Source organism: Centruroides vittatus, unplaced genomic scaffold (genome assembly GCF_030686945.1).
Source record: "Centruroides vittatus isolate TY-2023 unplaced genomic scaffold, ASM3068694v2 contig_754, whole genome shotgun sequence".
In the NCBI taxonomy this organism is placed as follows: Eukaryota; Metazoa; Arthropoda; class Arachnida; order Scorpiones; family Buthidae; genus Centruroides; species Centruroides vittatus.
This window is the reverse complement of record NW_027122490.1, coordinates 2,553,394-2,581,299: the sequence shown is the minus strand read 5'-3', so window position 1 is coordinate 2,581,299 and position 27,906 is coordinate 2,553,394. Positions and strand designations below refer to the sequence as shown.

At 24.7% G+C, this 27,906-nt stretch overlaps 1 protein-coding gene across 1 annotated transcript in view; it reads left to right on the top strand.

Moving 5' to 3' along the window:
• The window catches only part of LOC136981391 (synaptogenesis protein syg-2-like), a 137,490-nt gene that overhangs the window by 85,011 nt on the left and 24,573 nt on the right, over nt 1-27,906 (top strand). Inside the window, 6 exon segments of the mRNA XM_067277705.1 lie at nt 1,624-1,920; nt 3,943-4,215; nt 6,815-7,078; nt 8,744-9,094; nt 9,402-9,656; nt 15,523-15,789. Coding sequence (XP_067133806.1) covers nt 1,624-1,920; nt 3,943-4,215; nt 6,815-7,078; nt 8,744-9,094; nt 9,402-9,656; nt 15,523-15,789 — 1,707 coding nt within the window.

Sequence of the window (27,906 nt, the reverse complement as noted above, 5' to 3'; positions counted from 1 at the left end):
CACAAATTATTTGATAAAATATTTTGTTTCCTTTGATTTTATATATTTTTAGTCAATTTGTTGTAGTTTGTCGTGAAAGACTTAACCATTGAAACAACTTAAATGTATATTATTATTATTATTATTATTATTTGTTTAGTAATTTTTCAAATAAGATTTGATTGTATGATTCTCTTATCAAATAAGAAAGTTACATCATCATTTGTTCATTATCTACTAAAAGAAATAAAATATTTTCTCTTAGTAAAGGATTGAGGAATACCTTCAAGATATATCAATAAGAGAGTTTTATATTCAATTTAAATAGGTAATTGATATTGATTCAAAGGTAGAAGATTATCAACTAAATATTATATCTGTTTACTTTAGTATTCAAATCTTACCGAATTTGACAAATATTATTATTGTAAAACTATGAATATCAGAATTTTTTAATGGAGAAAATGAAATTTTTCCTTTTTTGCATAAATTGAAAATATAAATTCTAAGAAATTCCACACACTATTCTGAAAATATTTATTAAATTAATTAAATATTGATCATTCTCTTATTATTTAATATTTAAAATAATGAATATAAATAGGAAAAAAGAACAAAGAATAATAATAATCGAAATTTTTTTCTTTTGAACAATAGACGATTTTCGATATTAAAATTTCTATACGTATAAAAAGAAAAATAAAACTATGCAATTTTAATATTCCCGATGCAACTTCTAAAGAAACTATTTATCATTTTATTTCTCCATCCGAAGAAATAATAAATGTCTTAGATCAGCGGAAAGATCATTCAGGAAGCTCATTTTTCTGTTTGATAAAGTTGCTGAAAGAAGCACAATTTTGAGAAGTCCAATAAATGATATTCGTTGCCTGTCATAATTACATCTTTTATATATACATATAGCGTATAATAATAAGTCATCACGACCTATTCATTAAAATAAGATTTTACAGAAGCCATATAAAAGCAAGATATTTTTTATATTTAAAATGTTTTCTAGATACTTTTTTGCTTGTTTTCATTTCAATAAATTCAAATCTCCTTTATAAACTAAAAGGTATTTGAAGTTTAGTGATATAAATAATTTTTATTTATCGTAATTTTTGCAGTTGGTAGCATGATTTTTTCCTTTTTTTTAAAACTAACTGACACCTAATCTTGCTTGGTTATTCTTCGTAAATTTCTAATTTGCTATTCTAAGAATTTGTTTATATTTTAAACTTAAAAATTTTCTGTTCCATATTATTCGTGAATTATATTAACAGAATAATAAAAAAATATAAAGCAGTAATTATATCATTAATGCAGTTGAAAGAGAGAATCAAATATGCAATTGATTCTCTCTTTCAACTGCTTTAGTGAGATAATTTATTGAGAAATTATCAAATTTAACAATTCTAATATTATAAAATATATAAGAAGAAGAAGAAGAAGAAAGGAAATTTTTAATTATAATGAAAATTTTATAGTATTTTTATTTACAATAAAAACCTAACGTTAGTCAAATAATACCAAACTTTTATTTTAAGATGTTTATATCAAAGTAAACTGACGTTAATTTTTTTATTATAAATACTTCTGACACTTTTTGTATCTACTTAATACCTAACATTTTTATTGCAGATTCTCCTTCAGTTATAGTCGGGCCATCTGCGAGATTAACAGTGAATGAAACGGGATCAGCTATTATTAATTGCACCTTTGATGCCAATCCTCCTAATGCAACCGAAGTAATTTGGTACAGAAACAATACCGAAATAAATATAAATACTACTAGTCGTTATAAATTCAATAATTTCGGTATACCGTCATTAATCATAAATTTCATATCAAGAAATGATGCTGGAATGTATAGCTGCGCTGTAAATAATAGTATAGGAAGAAATAAGGCTTTAGAACCAATGTACATGAATGTAATATGTAAGTAAATTTTATATCATTTTTTATATTTAAAAAGTTTTAATAAAGTTTAAGCTTGTTTTCATTTATTAATTAGACTAAAAATTACATTGAGAGCTCATTTATTTTGTTGGTTTTTTTCGTACTATTGATATATCGCATATAATAATTTATATTACTAATTATTAAATATAATCTTAAACTTATATATTTTTTAATATTTATTCTCATGTTTAAGATATTTATGTATACGTATCAATTAGATCTACTTAACAATTCATATAAATGAATTGATAAAGTAGATCTAAAATAATATTTTTTGTATATTTAGCTTCAATTTAAATATGATTGGATCGAATCTCTTAAAAATTGGATGTTATTGAATAAAAATGTTATATAAACGATGCTTGTTTTATCGTAATTTATATCATAGATAATGAGCTAAAAGATATATTAAATCACATGCTGTAATGTTCTTATAATACATCAGAATAAGAATATAGTTTGATAAATTTTTCATTCACTTTTTTTCAGTAAATAAAATTATTTTTTCAGCTATATATTTATATTCTTTATAAAAATTAATAATTGTATTCACAGGCAAATGGAGTGAATGAATTTATGTTAACTCGCATTGACAACATAATCAAATATGGAATAATGCTACCAATTTACTAATGGTTTCATTATTTATTGAAACACAATTGAAATAATTGTCACCTGAAGAATAAGAAAATAAAAAAAAAACTTTTCGGCTTTTTCAAAGTTCCGAAAAGTCACAAAACTATGAAAGAAACTTCTCTCACAACAAAAACGCAATAAAAACTATTAGACGGCATAAAAGTTAACAATAAAAAAGCAATATAAGGTATAGAGATCTATACAAGCGATTGATTAAAAATGAGAATATATCATGGGTTAGAACATGTTTAGAACAAAAAATTTTCTCTCTTGTCAACATCTTTGATTTAAAATTTAAAAAAATAAACATTTCTTAATTGTATAAAAAGTTGAAATCAATTACGTTTAAAACTGTCGCTAGCTAATTTTAATTTATATTCGTGGGTAATAAAAATTAAAATTGCTAAATATTTTGGTTTTAAATTTTTTAATTGACTATAATTAATTTAATTATAACAAACTATTACTATCGAATCGTAATATGTGTCTTTTTGTGTACAAAAATAAAATTATATAAAATTAATATTAAAAAATGTATTTGAAATTGTTAAAAATCACAAAAAGATAAATAAATATTATTTTAAAAATTTTAGTTATCACAGAAGGGATATAAACAGTTATATAAAAATCAAGTAAATGACTTATTTACTATCTTTCTTGTAAATATTCGGCGCAATAACTGTAGGGAAAAATATATATACATATATTTGAAATCTGAGTGAGGTTAAGCTTGAGGCAGTAAAAATGTATTTGACTTTCAAACCTTTCGACAAAATTTTAAAATGAGCTGTTTTGTCGTCATATCTTCGAGTTGGAATGTTATTGCCTACAATCTTTTTGACCTTCGCAGAAGTTAGGTAAAATGTCTCGAACATCTGCAAAAATGTCCACACTTTAAAAAGATATCGCGCTTCTACATCAAATGGAGAATTTACATGCAACTTTTGAATATAAGTTATTTTACAAAAGTAGGTATGCCATAAAAATATTTAATAGTTCCTGCTGATCCAAGCTTAAAACTTTATAATATATGGTTGACACTTCTCCAATTATTAAACCGAGTAAAATTAAGATAACATAAATTTTGTTATATCTACTGAGATTTCAGCAGGTGATACTTACAAGTTTGGTGCAAATCTCACGAGAAAACAAATATCTTCGTTATCTTGTTTCCATTATTATATCACGAAAGTGTTTCGCAAAATTTTAAGAGATCGTATCCAATTATCGTAGCGCAGTAAATAAATATTATATAATTTAAGTTGAATAGTAGATTGACTAATTGGGCATATCTAAGTAGATTACTTGGGAGTAAACACGGGTAATTTAGTTGCAAACTGAATGACTCTCGTTCTACTGTAGATCGGCCAACTGTCAGAGCAAGAATATCTCCCACCCAAGTCCCCGAAGACAAAGTGAGCAATGTTAATATACAATGTGACATTATCGATGGAAATCCAGCGAATTTACTTCTAGTACGATGGTACAAAGATAACAAATTAATGAACGAAGCAACATCTAAAGAAATCAGATGGTTAAATGTGACCAGAAAATTAACGGGGAACTACAGTTGCCAGGGGCAAAATGAAGCTGGTTGGGGAAATATTTCAGAACCTGTACAATTTGTCGTTAATTGTAAGTAACAAATACAACTTTATTTGTTATTTTAATTGAAATTTATTTTTCTGCTTATTTCCAGAATTTAAATGCAAATCATGCAAACGTATAGGCCTTTCAATTAATCCATCTCACTTTCATCCAATCCAATACATTTGCTCTGTCTATACAATAGAATAATATAAATGCAATAAAACAAATGTGAAAAATCCTGATTTTTCTACCATTGTTTGTTTAATTGTTTTGAAAAGAGATTATTCTGATTAAAGTAATCCATTTTGATTAAAACTCAACTAAAAATTAATTAATAATTTTTAGAATATTTAAATACTTATAATTCCGTTTCAAGTAGATTTACCATAGAAATTTTTCTCTTGTTTGTTTTCTTAAGTTATCAAGTTTAAACTTACCCTTCATTAAATCGGATAACAAAGGATTTACGTTGTTGTAAAAACAATGAAATTGGAATTTCTGAAATAGTTAAACCTCAGACAGAATTAAGCTCTAGTTTTTTCTATATTTACCTACGTATATTACAACAGAAATTATAAATTTTTTAATCAAAATTTCATAGTGTGCAGAAATTAAATTTTCAAATATTTATAATAAAAAAATTTAATTTAATTATATTTCTAATTTTTACATTTTTCTTATATTGTACTTTTTATTAACTTTTTCAAAGAAAATAAAATAAATATTTGTTATTTTAGTAGTTAATTAAACTTTTGAAAAAGAAGAATATTATTGAAATATTACTAATCAATTAGTTGATATCATAAATAACAAAACGTAGCAACAGATATGCAGTTTGGATAAAATTTATTCTAATTAAAACATATTAAAATTAGTTCTCTGTTTCTTCTAATAAGTTCTATTTAAAATATGTCAAATGTTCACATTCCGTGGCAATAATCTCATTTTCTCACGAGTTACAGGTATATGTACTGTATTGTACACATTGTTAAAACCAAAATTGCTAATGTAGATTATTAAATTGATAAAGTTAAGAACAAGAGAAGGGTACAATAGTGAGTCGGACTAAGTTTTCCTTATCGATTAATGCTTGTAGATCTTACAGAGCGGCTGAACGTTAATGGTTGTACACGCAAGAGAAATGGCACAGTGCATGACCTGTTAAGACATTTCCAGCCGCGTAGCTATTTCTATATCTAGTGCCTGTCCCTAGAGAAAGTGTGTCCAGCGCGAATGAAATAATGCAACTGAGTAATCACTTCAGATGCCACAGAAAATAAAGTTTTATTTCTACCGTAAAACAATCTAATGTGGAAATTATCGTGTTTTTATCCACTCTTACTCTAAGCACTTCTAGGCAGCCGTATAATTTTCCTTGTAATTAAAAGTACCCTGCCTCTTAGCTGGGATAATTAGATATTAATAGGTACCAGGTTAGAAGTGGAGTAAATTAATAAAGTTTGCAATAAACCGTAAGTCTACGTTCAAGAACGATACTGAAGAAGAAACTTACTCTAGGCTATAAAAACGAACGGATTTTTTACAATTAATGGAATAAAATCTGTAGGAAACTAGCGCCAATTAACGTGCTTGATGCACCGTAAATTATGAAATCATCGTTAGTTTACCGTTATGAAATATTAAAGATTATTTTACGTTTTAGAAAATTGAAAATGTTTTCGGTTGATATCAAATCGACATAGTTAAATAAATTGATAATTTTGTGGAAAAAATAACAATTTTACTGACTTCAATCAAATGCAGAATTAATCTTTTAATACTATTTTCCCTAAAAGTTTGTATACTCTTCAATGAACAATATTTTCATTGTTTATAATTAATGTTTGGATATATCAATTATTTAATTCTATTCAAATTCTCTTTAATAGTGGTTGTCTAAATATCTCTATCTACATAACTTAATTCACAATTATTCATTCGTTAATATATTAAACATATTCAGAATTGTTTGATAACTTTAAAACTCATATAAAATTAAACAATGTTAGATATAAATTTTAATAACTGATGATAAGGATTTTTCTAAATTTCATTTTGATTCTATTATTCATATGGAGTTCAGAAACATATCTAAACATTAATAAATGAATTTAGTTTAATCAGCTTTATACAAACAGTTTACCAAATTAATTAAATTTCACATTAGTGAACAACTTGGATTTGTCATTATAGCAAAATGAAATAAACGAATCGTTGAACAACTGGATACATTAGCGGGTCAATATAATAAATAAGGGAATCGTAACTGCAAATGACAAATGTTCGTTGACATATCTATAGACAAGAATTTCCTGTTCTGCTAAATATCATTTATGATAAATTACATCCAGAATATAAATTTATGATTTTATCTCTAGATATATTTATAGTTATATATAACCCATATGCAAATGGTTATTTTAAATTCGCTTCTTTCTTTTTCTTTTATTTTAACTTTTTGCCACAGACTAAGTCTTTATCACTTCTCCATATTGCAACTCTTGTTTCTTCTTACTTAAATGATTTTATTGTAGAGAGTCACCAATAAATTGCTCTTGTATTTAATTTTATATTAAATATCAAAAATAAACTTTCAATCTTATCTTTTAAAAGAGTCTTAAATATATTTTTTATATGTTAACAGATCTTCCAGGAAAAGCAAAATTACATCATCTTGACCGGCCTGCTGTGAAAGGAAAACATACAACGTTAAGCTGTGAAGTAGATGACCTGGGAAGTCCTGAAGCTACAGCCTTCCACTGGGAATACAATGGGAAAGTTCTATTGGTCACTACAGCCAACTATACCATTGACCGTGTATCACTCAATAGTCGAGGTAACTATAGCTGTGCTGCAAAAAATACTCTCGGCATTGGACAGCAAGAATACTACATACTCCATCCAAAAGGTAAGTTCAATTGGCTTAAGAGGATACAAAAATCTACACTTGAGGCAGAGCCAGGACCATTTTATCCACTCAGATACTTGTAATGTATCAAATGCAAACGATCGAAGTTTAATCTCAGGCGTGGTCATAAGACATTTATGTCGCTATAAAAATGCAGTTAACAAACATTTTCTTGCACCACCATTCGTTTTAATTTTAAGTAATTTGAATTTCTTGAAAGTGAGAGGAGTTTTTCTGATTTACATAATTAAAGTCTTACTAATTAAGATTCACGTTCAAATTTATTTAATTTCACCTATAATTAAAATCAAATTAGTCTCGGCTGAAATTAATTCGCTGTAATCACAATACATTTTATAAGTAATATTCTGTATTGAAATGTTTTCGAAAGTAATGGATTCTATTGCAAGAAGTGCTGCTAGGTATTATCGATTGCACAGTTTAGCTTCCACTAATAATGGCTTTAGTATAAGAAAAGAATTGTAAATGGCATGTGCGTGGTCCACTCAGTCAAAGTAGGTCGACTAGTGAGTGATTGCGCTGTTCTCCTGTCGTTAATGTGTAATTGCACTTTCACACGCATCTATTGGTTGGCGCAAATCTCATCCGTAAGCTGACCAAACCATCATCTTACCTCATTCATTTCCTTTAGTTCAGCCGGGTGCACTATAAATCATGTGAGCCAGTTAGGATTCAATTCTTCTATCCTTACTGCAGATATCAAATCGATCCTTTTGCTGAAGGTGTTCTTTGTTAGCCTTTTAAAGTACTCTTTCCGCTACCGAGATGTCTTCATGACTTTTTTCTGTCTTTTCTCTACGTTACATAGTTGTAGATAGTAGTCGATTTTTCACGGTTCTTGAGAAATGTTATATGGGTTACTGCTTATCTAATCAGATTCACAAAACGTGTTAAGGCGTATTATATACGTTACCCACTCAAATCACTTATTACGTTATTCTTTTTTTTTTATATTTTCAATTCTACTACGTGTCATTCGGTTTACGAAATTCTAAAGAATAAAGCTTTCTATTCATGTATATATCATACTTTCACAGCGAACATAAATCATTATATTATAATTAATCATAAAAGATTTGAAGAAATTTAACGTTTCTTATATATACAGTATATATAAAGGAAGGGGAAAAAGATTTTCTGTTTCATCATTAAAAATTTTAAATTCATTAGTAAAATAATGTTTTAAAAGAATTGTCTAATTAAATTTTGATTAATTTTTCATTTTCTCTGAAATTCCAACATCCAAACATCAATAGTTAAATAATTAATTAAAGTGATTGAAAACGTTCTTGTTTGTAGTCTTTTTCTTTTTCCATTTTTTAAATCAAAACCGAATTTCATTAAAAATTATCTTGAAGATAATGTCAACATTAATATTTTAATAAAATTGCACACATATATCATTATTAAATTTTCAAATGTTTTATTATATTTACCTTGTACATTTCATAAAGAAAAAAACATTGTTTCAACATCATTATAACATAAATAATCTGTTCTTTTGTATTAAAATTAAATATTATAAATCTTATACGAAATTAATAAGATTAAGTATTAAAAATGATAATGTAATTTAGCAGTATAATAATGTAGCTTAGTATAATTTTACATTCCAAAAATATCTGAATAATATGCTGTTTACAGCTCCTCCAGTTTTCATAGAAAGGCCTCCGAGTGAATACGGTGCATCTCAGAACGATTCTTCAATCAGTATATCTTGTAGAGTTGAATGTTTTCCAATGTGTAAAATAGAATGGTTAAAAAATGGTGCTAGTTTAAAAGATTCTAAGATGTACATCATCAAATCAACAGAACATCCAGAGGAAGTTGAAAAGAATACATTTCCATCAATGGTTAGTACTTTAACATGGAATTTGGCAGCTTGGCCTGGTGGAGTACTCGATAGAGAACTGGACAATGCTTATTACACTTGCACGAGTAGTGGCAATGATGTTGGACACGGAGTCAGCACAGCTACCTATTTTAGAGTTGAATGTAAGTTTACGCCCCGTTTTATGTAAATATGTTTAATGTACCTTATATAGTTTAAATATTTCTACATTTATGAATAATTTATATTAGTAAAAGCATGAATTATTCAAGTATTAAGTTATATTCTTTCGTATAAATAATTTACGGAGAATGCAAATACATAAATCTTATTTCTGACAACTTAAATGTGTTTACTATTTCTAACTTTTCACATTTATTACCGTTACAATTTCGTTAACATATTTGATAATATGTTAACGAATTTAAATACCTAATAAAAAAACTAATATAATTTATATAATATTTTCAGTTCCTCCGGAAAACATAACACTTTCAAATTATGAATTAAGTGTTGTAGAAGGACACGTATATGCAAAAGTTCATTGTTCTGCACATTCATGGCCTCCTAGCACTTATCTCTGGAAAGTCAGGGAAACGGTAATTGCAGATACAGCTACTTTGGTAATAAACTATACAATACCACGTGATAATACAGGCATCTATATTTGCATAGCGAGCAATCGTCGTGGAAATATCACTGCTGATCTAACTGTAAACGTACTTTGTAAGTAGTTTTGATTTCCTTATATTTGGTTTCATTCTTATTGATTGAAATTTCGCTTTTCTATTTTATTTTAAATAAGATAATATTGGATTGTAAATAAAAGGCAATAAGATGAAAACGTGAAAGGAAATTTAACGTTATAAGTGGAGGATACCGTTACTTACTGTTACTCTGCTATGTAATTCAAATGAGTTTTGTAAAAACAGTAGAAACGGTCAAAATAAAAACCAAAAATAAATATAAAAAATGCCATTATTAAAATTGTATTTATAAAAATCGAGTAATCCATGACAATGTGGTAGAAGTATAATAAAAATATTCTAAGGAAGTCGACTCAAATTTTAAAGTTAAAATCTGTTTTCGAATACTTTAATTAGATTTTGTTACAAAAATAAACATATCCCGTTTAACAAAATTCTTTATTAAAAAAGATAAGCTTACTTTGAATCTATTTTATTTCATATATTTTTTTTTTCAAATTTTAAGTACGCTTTCAAAAGTAGAGTGACTAACAAACTGTTTTTTTACGTATTTTTATTTCATTTCTTATTTATTCTTAATTGTTTTTCTTGGACATTTTTTAATTAAAAATTGTTTTATAAATTTATTTATTTAGCTCGAAGAAAATCTCTCATACAATAATTTTCAAATTTAAAAATTTAAAAAGAATAAAATATATATTAGTTTAATCTTATATTATTCCCATTTAAACAAAGCAAATACATCGTAAATTGCATTTTCTCTTTATTAATTAAATTTTAAAAAATTATCATTAAACTGACAAAATAGAAAAAACTGAAATAATTCCTTTTATTATACTATTTAATTAGAATATAACTATCTTTCATCGTAAACATAGAAATTTTATTTTTAATTTTATATTTATTTTATATTAATAAATAAAATAATATTTTAAAATGTTATTTTATTTATTAATAAACATTTTCTTATTTTATTATTTTAATACAATTAATTAAAATAATATAATAAAATAATAAATTTCAATTTTAGAATTTCGGCACTATTGATGATAATCTTATTTTCGACTTAAAATATTTTTTTCTTTACCAAAAAAATTGATTTTTGTGATAAATTGAATAGAGACCATCGATTTGATTCTATTTTCGGGAAGAAAATTTCATTAAGATTCTGTATAATTTTTAAAATAGATTAAAAAATCATTCGTTTCAGATTTACTTCTGTTAATTCACCATGGATAGATAATAATTTTCGAAAATATTAATGTTAACCATCCGTGATTACTTTCTTCCTTTGCCCCAAAGGATTTTCGTATAAATTGAAAATGACCAATGATAAGTTTTATGAAAACGAAATTACTTTTACTTTCTTTTTTATTATTATTATTATTGCAGTATTAATGGTAGAGTAGCTTAATATTAAACCGTCTTCTTGATGTAGTAAAATATCAACATATTTTCTTTCAGATTTAAAATTAAATCTCTCATAATTACTAGGAAAGATAATTACTTCAGGCTTATTTATTTAGTCTTTTATGGAAACGGGAAATAGTTCTCGTTTAAAATCTTTATAATAAAATCGTAAAATAATTTTATTTTTATTATTTTATCCATTTTTTTTCATTGCTTGATAGAATGAATAATATGAAAGTCATGTCAATGGTTAATCTCTCCTGCAAGAATATTACACAAAGACATCTGTGAAGTGACAAATGCTGTAATATTACAGCTACTATAATGTGTATAGAATCTATATTGATTTATAGGATAACATCTACTAAGTTCTCCTGTTTATTTTCATAGTAACTTAATCCTAAAGATAAATTCAACATCTCGTTTAAATTAATATAATCCTTTTTACTCTAAATATCATCTGTTAACTTAAAAATAAGGGATTTTATTCCGGATATTTACAACTTTTAAATCATTTTCTTAAATTAAACCAAGAAAAATTTTAAAATTTTTATATTTATTTATCGAAGTATTGCTTAACTTTTGAATATAATATTTTCTTAAAGTTTATAAAACTAAAAAAATAAAAAAAACACTTAAAAGCGTTTAAGTAACTAAACTATACTATAAGTGAAATTATATTTATAAAAGATATAAAATATAGAAATTGCTTCGGGCATATAAAATGCATAAAACGTTGAAATTAAATAAAAGATATATAATGCTAATACACATTCTCTACATTTATATGATTCTACTTAAAAGCTTTTTAAATATATAAAATATTAAATGATTATATATCATTGTAAAGTTTCAAATTTTATTATTTTAAAAATTTATTATTCTGGATAGTAAATCATATTTCAATATGTGAACTGATGCAGAAATTTCTTCTTGAGTCGAAAATTCTCCGAGAATCATTTTTTGAAAACTGTATAGAAGTCTCTTATCAATATAATTGATTTTTCTCAGGCAAATAGTATTATATTCGTTCAGTTTCTTTAGTTTGTCTGCTTATAAACTTTTCAATACATCCAGAGTTTTAAACTATGTAATAAAGTGTAAGGTTATACTTATATCTATATATCTATATATCTATATATATATAGGGTATATATATATATATATATCCCTAGAGATATTGTTCAGGACACGAAAATAACAAATCTAGACCTTTTCATTGATGTACGTACAGTACATAGAGATTCTGAAATTGTGTTTTTTTCAAATTCTTAAATTTAACTCAATACAATTTCATTAAATTGTTTCTATATACGTTTTGGTATCGAAAAGATTTAAATGTAATACAATGAAAATTTAAAAAATTTAATTTACGAATGAGCCATTTAAAACAAAAAGTTTTTTTTTATGAAAAATGATTTAATAAATCTATTTTACAATGTAGTTTTTAAATAACATTTAAAAAAAATTGTTTTCCTTTATTAATATAGAGCATTTTAAAATTTTATTATTTATTATACGTCATTAAAATGGAACGAGACTGATAAAATAATTAGCAAAATATAATAATCACGTTAAAAAAATTAATAAAAATAAAACGAACTGAAAAATATAAATGGATAATTTTTTTATTAACAAAGAAAAATCTATTTCGTTTATTATGATAAAAGTTTATCATATTTCTTCTATATTTTTTAATGAAAAAAAGCCGATATTTCAATAAGAATATCTATAAAAATATCTATGCACATTTTAAATTAATCTTATCATAATATAAAGTCGAATTAAGGAAGTAAGGTATATTGTTAAAAATTTGCATTATTTATATATAAACTATTTTGAATATAAATACAGTATATTAAAGAAAATGTAAAAGACCACACACGCATTTTTTTTCCTTCTAAATTTCTACATCCATTGGGGATAGGTAGAACATTTGTATTTGAATTAGTTTAAATGCATTGTGCTTCTTCACGCATTCATTAACATACAGTTTTATGCTCGAAAGTAATAGTATAAAACTGTTTTTTAATGAATGAATTTTAATGCTAATGTTGTATAAAATGAAACAAAATTAGCATTAAAATGATTAAAAAATACGAAACATTTTATCAAAAGTTTGAATGTTTCTTTTTCAGTTTTGTATAAATTATTATTCCTGTTATTTTTTAAGTTAATTATTGTCAACTATATAAAAATAAATTTATATTTTAATAGAATGAATCTACTTGAAATGATTTAGAAGATTTATATTAATTAAGTGTATTAAAACATTAATTATACGAATTAATAAATAATCTTTAAATATAAAAACCGAGAGATTATATTTTGTAACCGTATTTAACTCGTTTTTAACATTAATTAATTATAAAAATATGCATAATAGAATTTATTAATCAATCTATTTTTATAGTTATATAATGAAATATCGAAAAATGCGAATTTATGTTTATATGAATAATTTTTAAAAATAAAACAGATTATATCTTTCATGTTTAATCAGCAATTGGTTAATAAAACATCAGATTTTTTTCACATTAAAGTTAGTTATTTGTAGATTATTGTATACTTAATTTAGAAAATTTCCATTATTATTATTTTATAATAATAATAAATACAATAAACTGTATAATGTATGTTATATAAATGATAAATTATTATTACTCGAGTTTTATTAATTAAATAAGCAAATAACATTAATCTAATCATGAGTGAATGTTGTATTTATGCTAAAGGATCTTAATTTTTAAATAGGTCCACCAGTGGCCGAGTGGATAAAACCACTGAACACAGGTCGTTGGTTTGCTCCTGACCAACGAGATGGTCGCGTGGAGTTTTCCGGGTTTTCTTCACGTGTCTTACACTTTATATAGAGGCTAGTTTCCTACACAAATTCCTCTTGGAGGCGCTCATCTTTAATAGTTTCTCCATGTGTTTCGTAGCCTTATTCCACCAATCCAGTAACTTTTTAAATATACAAATATATATAAATATTTAAAATATATGGATAATTATTTGTTACAGTTCCTTAGTTTCTATACTTCAGAAACTATACTTCGTTATTTAGAAAACTTTCTGCATCCTTAAATATTCAAAACGTCTGATATTTTTGTTGATTTAAGACATAAATTTAATTTTAAAAATTTGTGCAGAGTTTTTTAAATCTTTGTAAATCATAAATTTTTGTTCAAATCTACACAAAGAAAATACTAATAATCCTGAATTATTTAATTATAAGTTAAATAAACAAATCAATCTTCTGTCTATTTAAAAGAGGAAGTAAGCTTCAGTTCAGAAGTAACTACGTTTTTTGACATAAATTTCAAGGATTAATTATAAATTGTCATTATTTTTCTGGCGAAGATGATTCAAAATTCAAAATCCTTTTACTAAGAATCGATAATTACTTTATTTTATATAATATGAATATTAAGTTTAATAAAGAAATACTGCTATGAAGGGGATTTTATGTTTTGGAAAATGTTGATCTGGATAATCAATGTTGAACTTAACAGATCGTAAATTTAATCTAACACTATATCAGGAAGAAAGTAATGAACTATCAGATCGTAAAGTTGTGTTAGTTATTCTGCTGATTCGTACCTTTACACATCTTTTCTTAATTAAAACACGAAACATTCCTCTTTTAGTGTCTTTCTGCACTAAAATTAGAGTTAACATGGGAGAAGCTCATTTCGTCTCCCTTGTTACAAATTATTCCTTCGTAAAGTAAAAACAGCAATTATAGAAAAGAATATTTGTTTTATAATTCATTATAAATATTATTCAAATAACAGATTTAAAATACGATTTATAATTCAAGAAAATTAATAATATTTCAGCTTGAAAAATGTATCTTTCTGTGTTTTTTTCCCCTGAAATTGATTAATGAAATTTATTCTTCGTATTATTTTTTCACAATATCTTTCATTAGTCACATATTACAACATATTTACCCTCCTCTTTCAAGTTAAAAAATCTAATTTTTAATTTTCCAAGTTGAATTATTTATACCGTGTTTTTATATGGGTTACTTACGATTTTTGTAAATGTAAATAACACTCACTGAAAAATTATGTGCCTATTTATTTATCGAGATTCATTCGGATAGAACTAGACTTTTATTTAATTTAATTAATAGATTGTATCTTAATTTTTAATTAGGTTTAATTCTTATCTTAAATGCCAAAATTTTTTCAAAAGTTTTATTTATAATGAATGCAGACTGTTGTATTTATCTTTACAGTACCATTGATTGTAAATTCCGAATCTGTCATGATAAATCTTTAATAATTGAAAATTTTGTTGAATTATCTAGCTCATTCTTATCATTATTTTAAATAAACGTCGACAAAATTTTTCAAGTACATCTTCTAATTTTATCGAGTCTGACACAATACGACTTTTATATTATTTCTAAAGTAAGGATTATTCTTTTTCTTGTCCGAAATAAATAATGTTTATTTGTTTTTCAGATAAACCCGATTGTATTTTATCAGAAAGAATCAGTGACGAAGGAAGACCAATTTTTACATGTGAAGCTGTTGCAAATCCTGATATTGTTAATTTCACGTGGTTTCGACAAAACGAAACACTTCATGAACATATTGTTTCTCGTGGAACCAAAAGTGTTTTAACTCTACCAGCAAATAAACCCGAATACGATGGAGATTATTATTGTAAAGTGAACAATTCTGTTGGAGAATCTGATCTGTGTCATGTACTTATACAAACAACTTTAGGTAAGTTTAATGCATTTTTCATTAATACAAGAAAAGTTAAATGTTTGTATGCTAAATAATACGTAAATACAATATAAAGAATTTGTCTCATTATATAAATTGTATTAAATTACAAAGTTTAACCAATATTTTTATTAAGACGATTATGACACATTATAAAAAATTATTTTATGTTGTTTAAGACAATTTTATCAAGATTTTAATGAAAATACAAGAGAGCATTTAAATATATAAATTTTTTAAATAGTTATAAGTTTATAGACATGTTTCAGTTTAAAATTGGTACTTTTGTCCAGCGATTCTATATTTATAGAATCTTTCAGATGTCGAGAGAGACCCCAATATATATTAAAACAAAAATGAAGAAAATATTAAAAATTTTTAAATAATCTTAAATACGTGATAAGTGCAATAGAATGAATAATTTGAACCAAATCTTTTTGAGACTTGGGCAAAATGACATCTCTATTGATCCTCTGACGGTAAGACCTGTATGTAGACAAGCTGTATGTATGCAGCGTGTGTGTTGTCCTAATCAGAATTAATTATGCTATTACATATATGCAATAGCATAATTATGAAATAAATAAATTTCTGCGATTTAACAGTTTAAGTAAATGACCCGGTTTTATTTTTATATTTATGTTTTAGTTATTATTTATTTAAATTTAGTCATAGAGAGCAGAATTTAATATCTCTATCATCAGAATTTTTGATGAAACTCGTTTCCAAAAAATATTTTTATTTCTTACTAATAATAATATGAATTTTAGAACGAATTTCATATGACAATTTGTAAGCGAAATTCAATTTTTATTTTTATAGTTTGATGAGTAATCGTAGAAAATTAATATTTAAATATGATAAAACATAATTGAAGTTTCGTTAAAATGAAATTGAAATCGATCAAATTGAATAATAACACCGCGATTCTTCGTAAAGCAATTGAACAGTTCCCTATGAAACATTTTACATTTAAAATTACTGTAATCAAATCAAGATTACAGCTCTTCATGTCAATGCATTAACATATTCAACACTTTTTTTAACATTCAATGAATATGACAACTATTTTATTTTTATTTAATAAATATTAAATGCGTTAAATAATGATATGTTACATTTTAGTTATTTTAATATTATTAAACATCTATCTTTATTTTATTATAATGCAATTTTAGTTCTATAAACTTATATAATACGTTAAAAGATCAATTCAAATTTTCCTACAGAGATATTTATTATAGTAATACTGTATTATTTTTCTTGTATAATCTTCTTATGCATGTCTTATTATATAATAGAACATGACAAACTTTATCTTTTCTTCTGTTTATTTTATTTTATATTGTTAATCATCACAAAATATAAACAAGAAATGTGAAATAATTTATTATAAATTTATAACTTAAGGTATAAAATGTAATTATTAATATAAATTAAGTGATTTTATCCACCTTCGTCACTAATGACTGATTATTTTATTTACCAGTTATAATTCTGTACATATATTACACAACATACAAAAATTATACAGAATGATGTTTATAAAGTATCAAATTATGTGCACTAGATGCATAAAATAACTATATTAAAATAATAAAAATACTATAATTATTATTTAAACAAAAGCTTTTACGAGTTTTAGAGCTATAAAACCTATTAAATAATAGGCATAATTTTTTTTAAGTATAGATAACTTTTAATTTTGTTTCCTAACGGGTTTATAAAAGTTTAAATTCGAATATATAGCTTTTAATAATATTTTTCTACAAATAACAATGCCAATATTGAATTTTATATGTTTGAAATTTTACCTCTTATGCTTTTGAATCGTGTTTAAAAACTTATTAGATTGATTCTTCTTTAATGAAAAATGACAATTACATTCTAAATGAATAAAAATTAAAAGTTTGTGGTGTATTGATTAAAAGTTCGCAGGGTAATTGAAGTGCCCCAAGGAACATAAGCTAAATTGTAAGCTTTATGTCCTGGGGAGATCTAAAACCAAACTTTAAACACTTATTCAGAATGTTAAATATTCGAACGAATCAAAATCAACAGTAAACCCAAAGTATTTTGTAAATTTCGGAAACGTTAGTGAAATTACCAATTTAATAGTATAAAAATTATTTTGAATCGCATAAAATAAAGTTATAAAAACTTATGAACGAAAGTCATAATAACGAACAATTTCAATGCAAATTTTCGCGTAAATTTTCTAGTTATTATAGGCTACAAATCAAAAAAAAGAGGGGAAAAAGATAAGAATTCGTTCAATTTGAATGATTATATTAAAATATCTTGAATTCATAATTTAGTATTATCGTTTTACCACTTTCATTTTATTCTTTGTTGCCTAAAATAGTAACATCTGTTTCAGACAATCTGAAGACAATTATTTTACTTAAAATATTACTTTCCGTCGAAAATAATATGACATTTTTCCGTAAAATAATTTCCTAGGAAATTACCACATTTTTATTTCGATTTTATTAAATCAAAATTATTCCTCGAAAGAATTAGAAATGTTATTTATCTTCATTTATTTTTCACCTTGTTACATTTACTTACATTATTATTTCATTAACTAAATGTTTTCTGATTCGATCATTTTTAAAAGTAGTTTCATTATTTTAATAATAAGATTAATTAAGTTTATATTAAATCGAATTAATTATGAATAGGAATGATTATAGTAGATTTTATAAATATTAAAATATTTATAAAATCTAATAAAAATCGAATAATAAAAATTATTTGTATTAAAATACAAATACTTTTTATTCAATAATAAAAATTTCTTTGTGGGCTATATACATTGTTCTAGCATAATTTATGTGTTTTCTCTTAGCAATATCATTGTAAAACAAATTTCCACTGTGTAAATAAAAATAATGAATCAATAAAACGACTAAAATCATATTTCATGAATATTTTTTTGTTTACAATAATGGCATCCGTGAATCAAAGAGAACGAAATTAGAATTTGTTATGAAAACAAATGGAAATTTAAATAGAATTTCAAAAGAGAAATATTATCATATTATTATATTTTTAATTTTATAAAATAACATATTATACTTCATATATCATTTTATCAGGTTAATACAGATTTACGTATATTGCGGCTCTACGCCGAAACACTAATGTGGTCCCCGCAAAAATTACTATCGATAAAAAAAAAGAAAACCTTAACGTAGTGCCCTTAAAAATATAAAATAATTTATGTTTAGAAGCCTTACTTTTAAAACGAAGCCTTAAGCCATGGCTTATGTAACTAGGTAAAACGGATACTGAAGGCAAACGTCAATAATCTTGCGATACTAATTCTTAATTTGATAAATTTTGAATGGTTTCTTTAAAATTTTTTAATGTTTTACGTGAAGAGACGTGATTTAAGCTTATACAAGAGCTTTTGTAAAAGTTATTAAGATTAGAAAACTGCACTTCTAACTATTCACAAGGTAGAAAGCGACATAAAATATTTAACTATAAATCTAACGAACGTAACTATAACCTATTTATCAGATTCATAGTTAAATAACCTTTATAATTAACTGTAGTAGTATGTGACCTTATTTATTTGGATATATTCTACATAAAATTATTTTGCCTTTCATAATGTTGACATCAAAGAATGAATTATTCTTTATTCTTTTCTTTAGATACAGAAAAGTTCTATAGATTTTGTTGTCGACAAGATATTTGTATAACTTCTTACAATCGTATCAAGATTTATATTTCAGTCATGATAATTCATTTTTATTTCAGCGATTGAACTTTCAAAATACTCTCTTATCGCATAACTTTGTCTTAATGTTCGAAGTGTACGTTTAAGATTTTGTATTTTCAAATTTTCTAATAATAACTCATGCTTACGATATAACGAACTTGAATAGAACTTATTTCTTCTTCCCGAAAGAGACTGGAAAGATTTCTTATAAAGTTTTTTCTCTACTTTATTAATGGTTATATTATTAATAACTATAAACTTATATTTACTGATTTATCTAAAAAAGAACCATTTACAATTTTTCATCTTTTTTTCCCTGAATTATTTAAATCTTTGACTCAATCGTTTACGATGGAAGTTTTTATTTATATTTTGTTATTTTTAAGAAAATATCTTTAGATATTTGAAGATCTATCATTATAATTTATGACTGAAATTTTTAGTTTGTTTCTATGGTTTATAATTTATTTCTAAATAAAAGAAAATATAAATTGTTGAAAACAAACTTAGAATGAAATAATTTAAAGAGAAATCAATAAAATATTAATTAACTGTTTTGTTTTCTCAGTTTCTCAATATCTAAATGAATTAAATATAAAGTTTTAAAGTAGTTTATTAGATAAGAAGCTTTAGAAAGTAATAAGTTTGTGGAAAATTAGTGTAGATTATTTCTTTAAAATTAAAAACATGATCAAAGAAAATGTTTTATCTTTATAAATTCGTAGTTTCTAGAGTATATCATAATTTATCTTAAAATAAATTATGTAACTTCATGTGATAGAGTAAGTGGCAGTAGATTTTCCTGGAACATATATGCTATAATGAGAATTTAATACTAAATTTGACTCTCTTAGTATCCATCACCAATTTAATTAAACTTTGATTTTAGGCGAAGTAAACGATTTTTTATAACATCAAACTTCAAATGCCTGAAGAAAAAATTTATATAAATAACTTTATTATATAAAAGTATTTACCGAAAATGTAAATTCAGATTTATTTTCCATTACTCGATTCAATGTCTAACTTCCGCTCTCGGTTAAATTATGTCAACTAAGAAACAAATCAAATTACCTCAATTAAGCAGATTTACTTTGGTTCATTGGCACTGTCCCCAATTAGTCTTGACTTGTGGGAAATTTCATGGAACCAAGACCACAAAGGTTAGAGGTATGCTTAATTTCAAACGTAATTAAACAAGAAGGAAATGAAGCAATAAATGACCTCAGTTACTCTATTAGCTGACAATTTTCCTTTGATGACGTCAGCGATGTCCACTTTATCACGAATCCGCTGATCAGTTGCAAAAGATCTTCATGCCAAATAAGAACAGCTCTTTAAAATATCCTTTTAACATATTCCATCCATCGCGCCTTTACATTTTATTTTTAATTCTTTCTTTAAATATATTACTTCATGAAAGTTCGATTCTGCACATCAATTCCTCATTACTAGATGATCTTTGAATTCCAACATTAACATTTGAAACACTTTGCACTTATTTAAATGATCAATCAATATTCTTGTCTAAATGCTAAATTATAGCTTTAAAATATTTATGAAGAAAATTGATAAATGTAACGAATCTGTCGTAAGATTTCAATAAGATTTATTGTTTGTATTCTTTGAAGAAAGTTTAAGAAACGAAAATGTTTTAAGAATTCTTAATTTCTTCAATTTTATATTAAAAACAAATGATATTTTATTGTAATTTATTTTTATCATACGATCAAATTTGAATCTTTATATTATTTATCAAAGTTGGCTTTAAAAGTGCTAGTTTATGATATGAAAATTTACTGAAGAAGTGTCTTTTTGATTCTTTATAGGGACAAATCTTGAATTATGCAGTAATAATTTTTGTTTAGATTCATTATTTTTCTCTATGACTTTAAATAAGTTTAATATAAAATTTTAAAAAATAATGCTTATACATCATTACAATGCACTTAAACACACGTATATGAAATATTATTTACAAATAATATTACTGATTAAATTTTACTTTTGATAATTTTTAAAAGATTGAAAACAGGAATGAACTCACCCCATCTCATTACAATGCATTTACACACACAACTGAAATATTTACAAATAAAATTACCGATCAATCCGGTTTCGGGGTGGGGAGAATGGTGAGTGTAGGTCCACCCCTAAAACATCATTAAAATGCGTTGTCATAGGACTTTGATATATCTTCAAAGTTTCAGTCTTTTATCTTAATTAGAAGTGGGTAAAATTTGAGTTATTATATTTGAAAACATGATACAAGGCAAATAGTAATAAAAATACATGAAATATTTAAAAAAAAACTTTATGAGAAAGCTCAATTTAGACTTTAATTTAATGATAAAAATCCAACTGAAATTCCAACTAAATTTTGAAATGCAGCCATTATTCTGAGATCGCATTTTTAATGTCTTATAACTTTTCAAATATCTACAAGAATACAAAATAATAAATAAAAATATAAAATTTATTATTATTTTATTTATACGAGAACAATAAAGACGATAACTCTAAAGATATCGCTATATATGTACTGTACCATTAAGAATCAACAGATTCTTTTGACAGATCCCGTTTTGAGTTAACATAATTATCTCCAATTCACTATTTCGTTTGCCAATCTTGTTTTAAATTCAAAGTCAGCTGCTTATAATAAAGCCTAATTGAGTTCAATTTGATAATGATTTTACTATCGGATGCAATTAACAACTTTCTATTTTAAATAAGAAAATTTTAAATTTTAAATTTATTCAAGATTACGTTCAATTACTTTCATCAATTCAGGTTTTGATATAATTTCTGGAATTTAAACTTATATCATTTGTTTATATGGATAATAATTTTAATTTTCTAACTAAATCTTTCTTTTACGATATATTTTCTAATTTAATCGTTTCTTTTAAATCAAAATAAAATTTTCTAATTTCCTTATTATGATTACATAAGTATTTTTAATACAGGGCTATATTTAGATATTTATTGTTGAAAGAATGGCTGATTTTGTCGACTAATATAGTTCATACAAAGTGCCAGTCAAGGAGGTTAACTCTCCTTCTCCCATGCCCATACAAATACAGAGAAATACAGAGGTTTATGTATTTCTCTATATTTCTTCTGAAAAAATATATTATTGCCTTTTTTTTTTTTTTTCTGACATGACTTTGCCGGCTATTCAGCGAAATTTGCCGATATTGGGGAGACACAACCTCCGAAACTTCCTTGCTGTAATATATCTGTAAATAGTAAAAAAAGTAAGCTGCCGAAAATGTAAATCATCTTATATTTAACTAAAAATAAAATTAAGTAAAGTAATGCTTTAATTACTTTCAAATGACTAGTTCTATTTTATTACAACTCTAATAAAAACAAAATAATTAACTTAATTGAATATAACTGTCTTATTCAAGTTATTATCTTATCTTTATTTCTGTTCTGAACCTGTATTTATTAGGATTTCTGAGTGCCTGTTATTTTCCTATTCCCGAGACTCGAGTTGTTTCTTTTCCATATCCAGGCAATATACGAACCTTGAAATTAATTTTTATGATTCAAATTATGTTTTTGATTACATTTATTACATTTCAATACATTTTATTTTCGTTTTAATACATTTATGCAAATAACTACATGTTTTTAATTTTAAAAAGTGTTTTATTATAACATTTTTTTTTTTTTAAATTCATGCATATAAAGTAAAAGTTCAGCATAAAGTAAACAAGAAAACAGCACAGATACGTGTTACTTTTTATATATATTCTGTTATATCAAATGTAAACAAAATGTTTACATTTAACCAGCCAAGGATTCAGAAAAAAATGACAAGAGGAGCACAATAATATAAATACAGTCCGCGCGCGACGAGTTGGCCTTCTACTTCCGTTTTATATCGTATCCTGGCGCTGTAGTATTTAGATTTCACTTTTTATAGGGGGAACTAGAAGCAAGTTGTTACATTTATTACGACTCTGGCTTTACTTGTTAGTTTTCCTGCCTTTTTTTGTACATTAAACACTTAATTTATAACTCATCTTCCTAAAACATCAGGTTACAAGTGCTTCTAAGTCCCTACTGTATCTGCTTTTAAACGACGAATCATCTGATGTGAACGAACTGACTCCAAATGGCTATGTATAATAAACAAGTTCGCTACCTGTAGCTGTTTGTTGCATTTAGTTTATAGTATTATAATTATATATATATTTTATAAATACTAATCGATATTTAAAATAACCAACATTGTATTTATTACAGTCATTAAATAGTTTCATTAATTCGAATTAAAAGTTTAATAATAATGTTTTCTCGAGACTAAAGACAATAAAAGTTTTGATATTTTCTGGGAATTTTGTCCTGAAATTCCTGGATCAGAAACTATAGTATTTACTAACTTAAATTTATTTGTACCATTCTATCTTCATAATATACCTTTTTTTTCCTCCTTCACAGCTTGCTCTGATTTTTTAGTAGACAGTATTAATATTAATAATACCAAACAATAATGCTGAATTTATACGGTATATTGTGAATGTTTAAACAGTTTCTAAGTACCTATTTACTATAAATATATTATAAGCTTTGACACGTAACACACTAAAAGCATTAATTTAATTGATGTTATTTAGCATCGCGTATAAGGTTCATTTGTAAAAAACAAATAAATAAATAATATAGTAGAAATATAATAGAAAATTATGGAAACAGGCGACAAAGTAACTCACGTTTTGGAGTAATATTTACTAAAGATAACTTAAATCAAGGCGTGATTCAGATATTTTAAATACTATTAAATTATTTAATTTACAACTGAAAATATGATTTACGAGTGTTATTTATATATAAAGAATTTAAGTTACGTTTAAACACGAGAAGAGATAAATATATTATATTTTTCAGTACTTTCGAGAATTGATTAAACAAACAATTGATACTAACAGTTTATTAATTGTAGCAAAGTATAGATCAATACATTAATTCTCGAGTACGCTTGACTAATCATTGACTTTAGGCGAACTTTTCAAAATGTTTCTGCAACTTGAAATTACTTGAGGATAATCTGGAAATGAGATTTTTACTCAGAGAGTCAAAGAGTAATTCTCGAGTTAAACGTTGGACTGTTGAAATTTTGACAGGAACGAACGAATCTACCGGTTTGAAACGAACGGAAATGGCTATCGAATTTCAATGTGTAGAACTATTAGAGGATTTAAAAGTTTTGCAGAAGTAGAGAATATTTAATCTTCGTCGTAGATTCACGATAGAACTAATCTGATGATAGAATTAGCTATCAGAAGTCTATCATTCGGAAACAATCCATTAAATGACATTACAAGTTAAGGATTTTAAAGTCATTGTGAACAATCATCGATAGAGAATCAGCAAATAATTTCTTTCTTTTTTTATCATTTTATTGATATTATTACTTTTTATTCAGATAAGAAAGAATAAAATATCTTGAAAATGTTTGCTAAATTACTACTTTTTTAATTCACGATCTTTCATTAAATTGTATGTGAATAGTGTTAAAATTATTCACTTTCAAATTGAGTAACAGCATTTAAATATTAATACTAACCTCTGGAGAAGAATGTATATGTATAATTTTAAAAAATTATACAATAAAAATAAAATTATATTAGTTAATTCAATAAGAAGAAACTCATAATCGTTATAGAAACCGTCAAGAATTTAAAACGTCCTTTCATTATTTCTTTCGTTTCCTTTTAAATAAATGAATGACGGAACAGAACAAAGTAAATAACAGAACAATATATTTATACTGTATTTCGTAAATTGTATTACCCTAGCTATTAATTTGTTATGGAGATTTTCAACTTAATTAACAGTGTGTATGAATCATGTAATAGAGATTTCCCTAGTTACGTGCCTTAACCATAGAGACTATATGTTTTGAATCTAATTATATTTATTATAATTTATGATAAATTTAACTAAGTATTAGTAATTATGATAAATATAGGTTATAAAAATAAATAAATAAATTTATTATTTTAATCCAAATTTGAGATTTTCAATGTATAAAATTCTTATAAAAATGTTTCAAATTAATTTACTTCTTATAATTGAATTATAACGGTACTTAAATTTAATAAAATTATTTAAACAATACTAGAAAATAAATAGAAAAATTTAATAACATGTCAATTAAAATACGAACGTACACGAATAAATTCTGTGATTTTTAACAACTGAACTGAAATATTCTTATTGTAGTTTGTCATTCGAAATTTATAATTTAATTAAAACTTTCTGTAAAATTCAAAAAGAACTCGAATTTTTTAAAGAAAAAAATTAGTACTTTGTAATAAGATTAGTAGTCCTATACATAAAAACAAAAGATCTATGTTTTTCTTGCTATTCTTACTGGTGTTTTTAGATGAATGGTTATATATACTGTAATATTAGCCACTGGATACTATACGCAAGTGTGCAGTTTTTTCAAACTTATTTCGGCTATAGTCCATAAAAACTTTACTTCTAAACAGATAGAGTTTTCAGATAACTTCCTACTCTTCGGTAAATATACTTTCGGATTTGAATTTATGTTAAGGAAAATTTTTTTTTACTTCTGATAATCTTCGACGTTTCCCCTATATTTTTTACAAGACTACATTACATTGATTTAAGTTATTACGGTTATTTTCATTCATTATAACAAATAATACTTTATAAATTATTTCTATAGAATAAACGAATATTTTTTAAATTATTTCTTATTTCTTAAATAAATATAAAATAAATAGTAACATTGAATTTTAAAACATTGTGTGCGATTATAAAACAAATTTAAAAAATATCGTGGTGAGCAAATAAGTTATAGATTATACGTTAATAAGTTGCCGAATGATATCAGATGATTTTAATACATTTTACTTAATATTGATATAATAAAGGAAATTCTTAGCATAATCGATTTATTTTTAGCCTATTTAGACTCAAAAACATTTATCGCTATACCTTAAAATTAATAGATATTGTAGCAATATTATTAATTAATTAATTAATTAATTATCATGTTAACATTTAGTACTAAATCATAAAATATTAATCTTTGGTCTCATTGAAATTCTCTAATAAATTACATAAAAGTTTACACTTTATTACTGAGAAGATGAGATATAAATTTACTTGTTGCAGATTGTCTAGAAAGCATCTATTCGTTAATAAAAGTCTGTATGACAATTGTACGTGTTTATTTATGAAATTTTCAATCACCATTAACAGTAAAAAAAAATCCAGCCACGAGTTGCTTAACTGTCTCGGCAACATTTGATGGCGCTATCTGTTATGATATTTTATATTTTCAACTATTATAAAATGGCAAAAAGCTTAATTTTGAAGGTGAGAATGAGTTTTATAAAAAGAATTGTAAATGCTAATAACGAGTAAAATCGTCATTAAGTCTGACCATACTGGAGATACACACTACCCCCTTTATCTCCCACCACTTGGCCTCCGAAATTTAATAGCATCGATCCCCTAAAATACAAACTTTCCTGAAAAATTTCAGAAATTTTCGACAAAAAACACAAGAGTTATTAAGCTTCAAACAGAATGGACAAAATCGTTGTTTCAAGGTAGCCTGAGTCCAAAAATGTAAAAATCTCGGGGGGGGTCATTTTTTCACCAATTGCCAAGCTTTCCCTCTTATAACAGCCGGGAAAGTCATTAGAAAATAAAGATGTTATTTGATTTATTTTTATTTATTTTATCGTTATTTTATTGTAATACGGATTATATCCTTTTACAAAAGACAATCGTACGGTACCGAAACTTTTCCGTTCTACTCAGGTTCCGCTTTAGTCATGTTTTACTGTATATACACTCAATTATCTGTATATATCTCTTAATTATATTAATATAGAAAAATATATATATCTGTATATATATATATATATTACGCGATAATAATTTTGAGAAAATATAAAGATAAATAAGTATGTATAATATATTTTAACATAAACAGAAATTAATGAAGGAGTAATTATAAAGATGTAAAGATAATTAAAAACTTGTTTTAATTTAGTTTTTAGAGAAGAAAAATTGAAGCTAAAATAAGAAATCTTTTATTATTTATACTGAAATTTTGCTAATTGAAAAAGTAAAAGAAATAAGAAAAATGATATTAATTAAATATTAAAATAATAAGAAAAATGTATATTAATTAGGCTCAGGAATGTCAAGATTAGAATTGAGAGAATTAAAAAAAAAAAAAAAAAATAGTGGCTCTGCTTGTTTAATAGAAACTAAATTATAAAGCTAATTTGACTATTGAAAGATGATACTGGAAATATTCATAGAAAATTTTAAAAACAGGATATTAAATTGAATAGAAGAATGATTCATAATTTCAA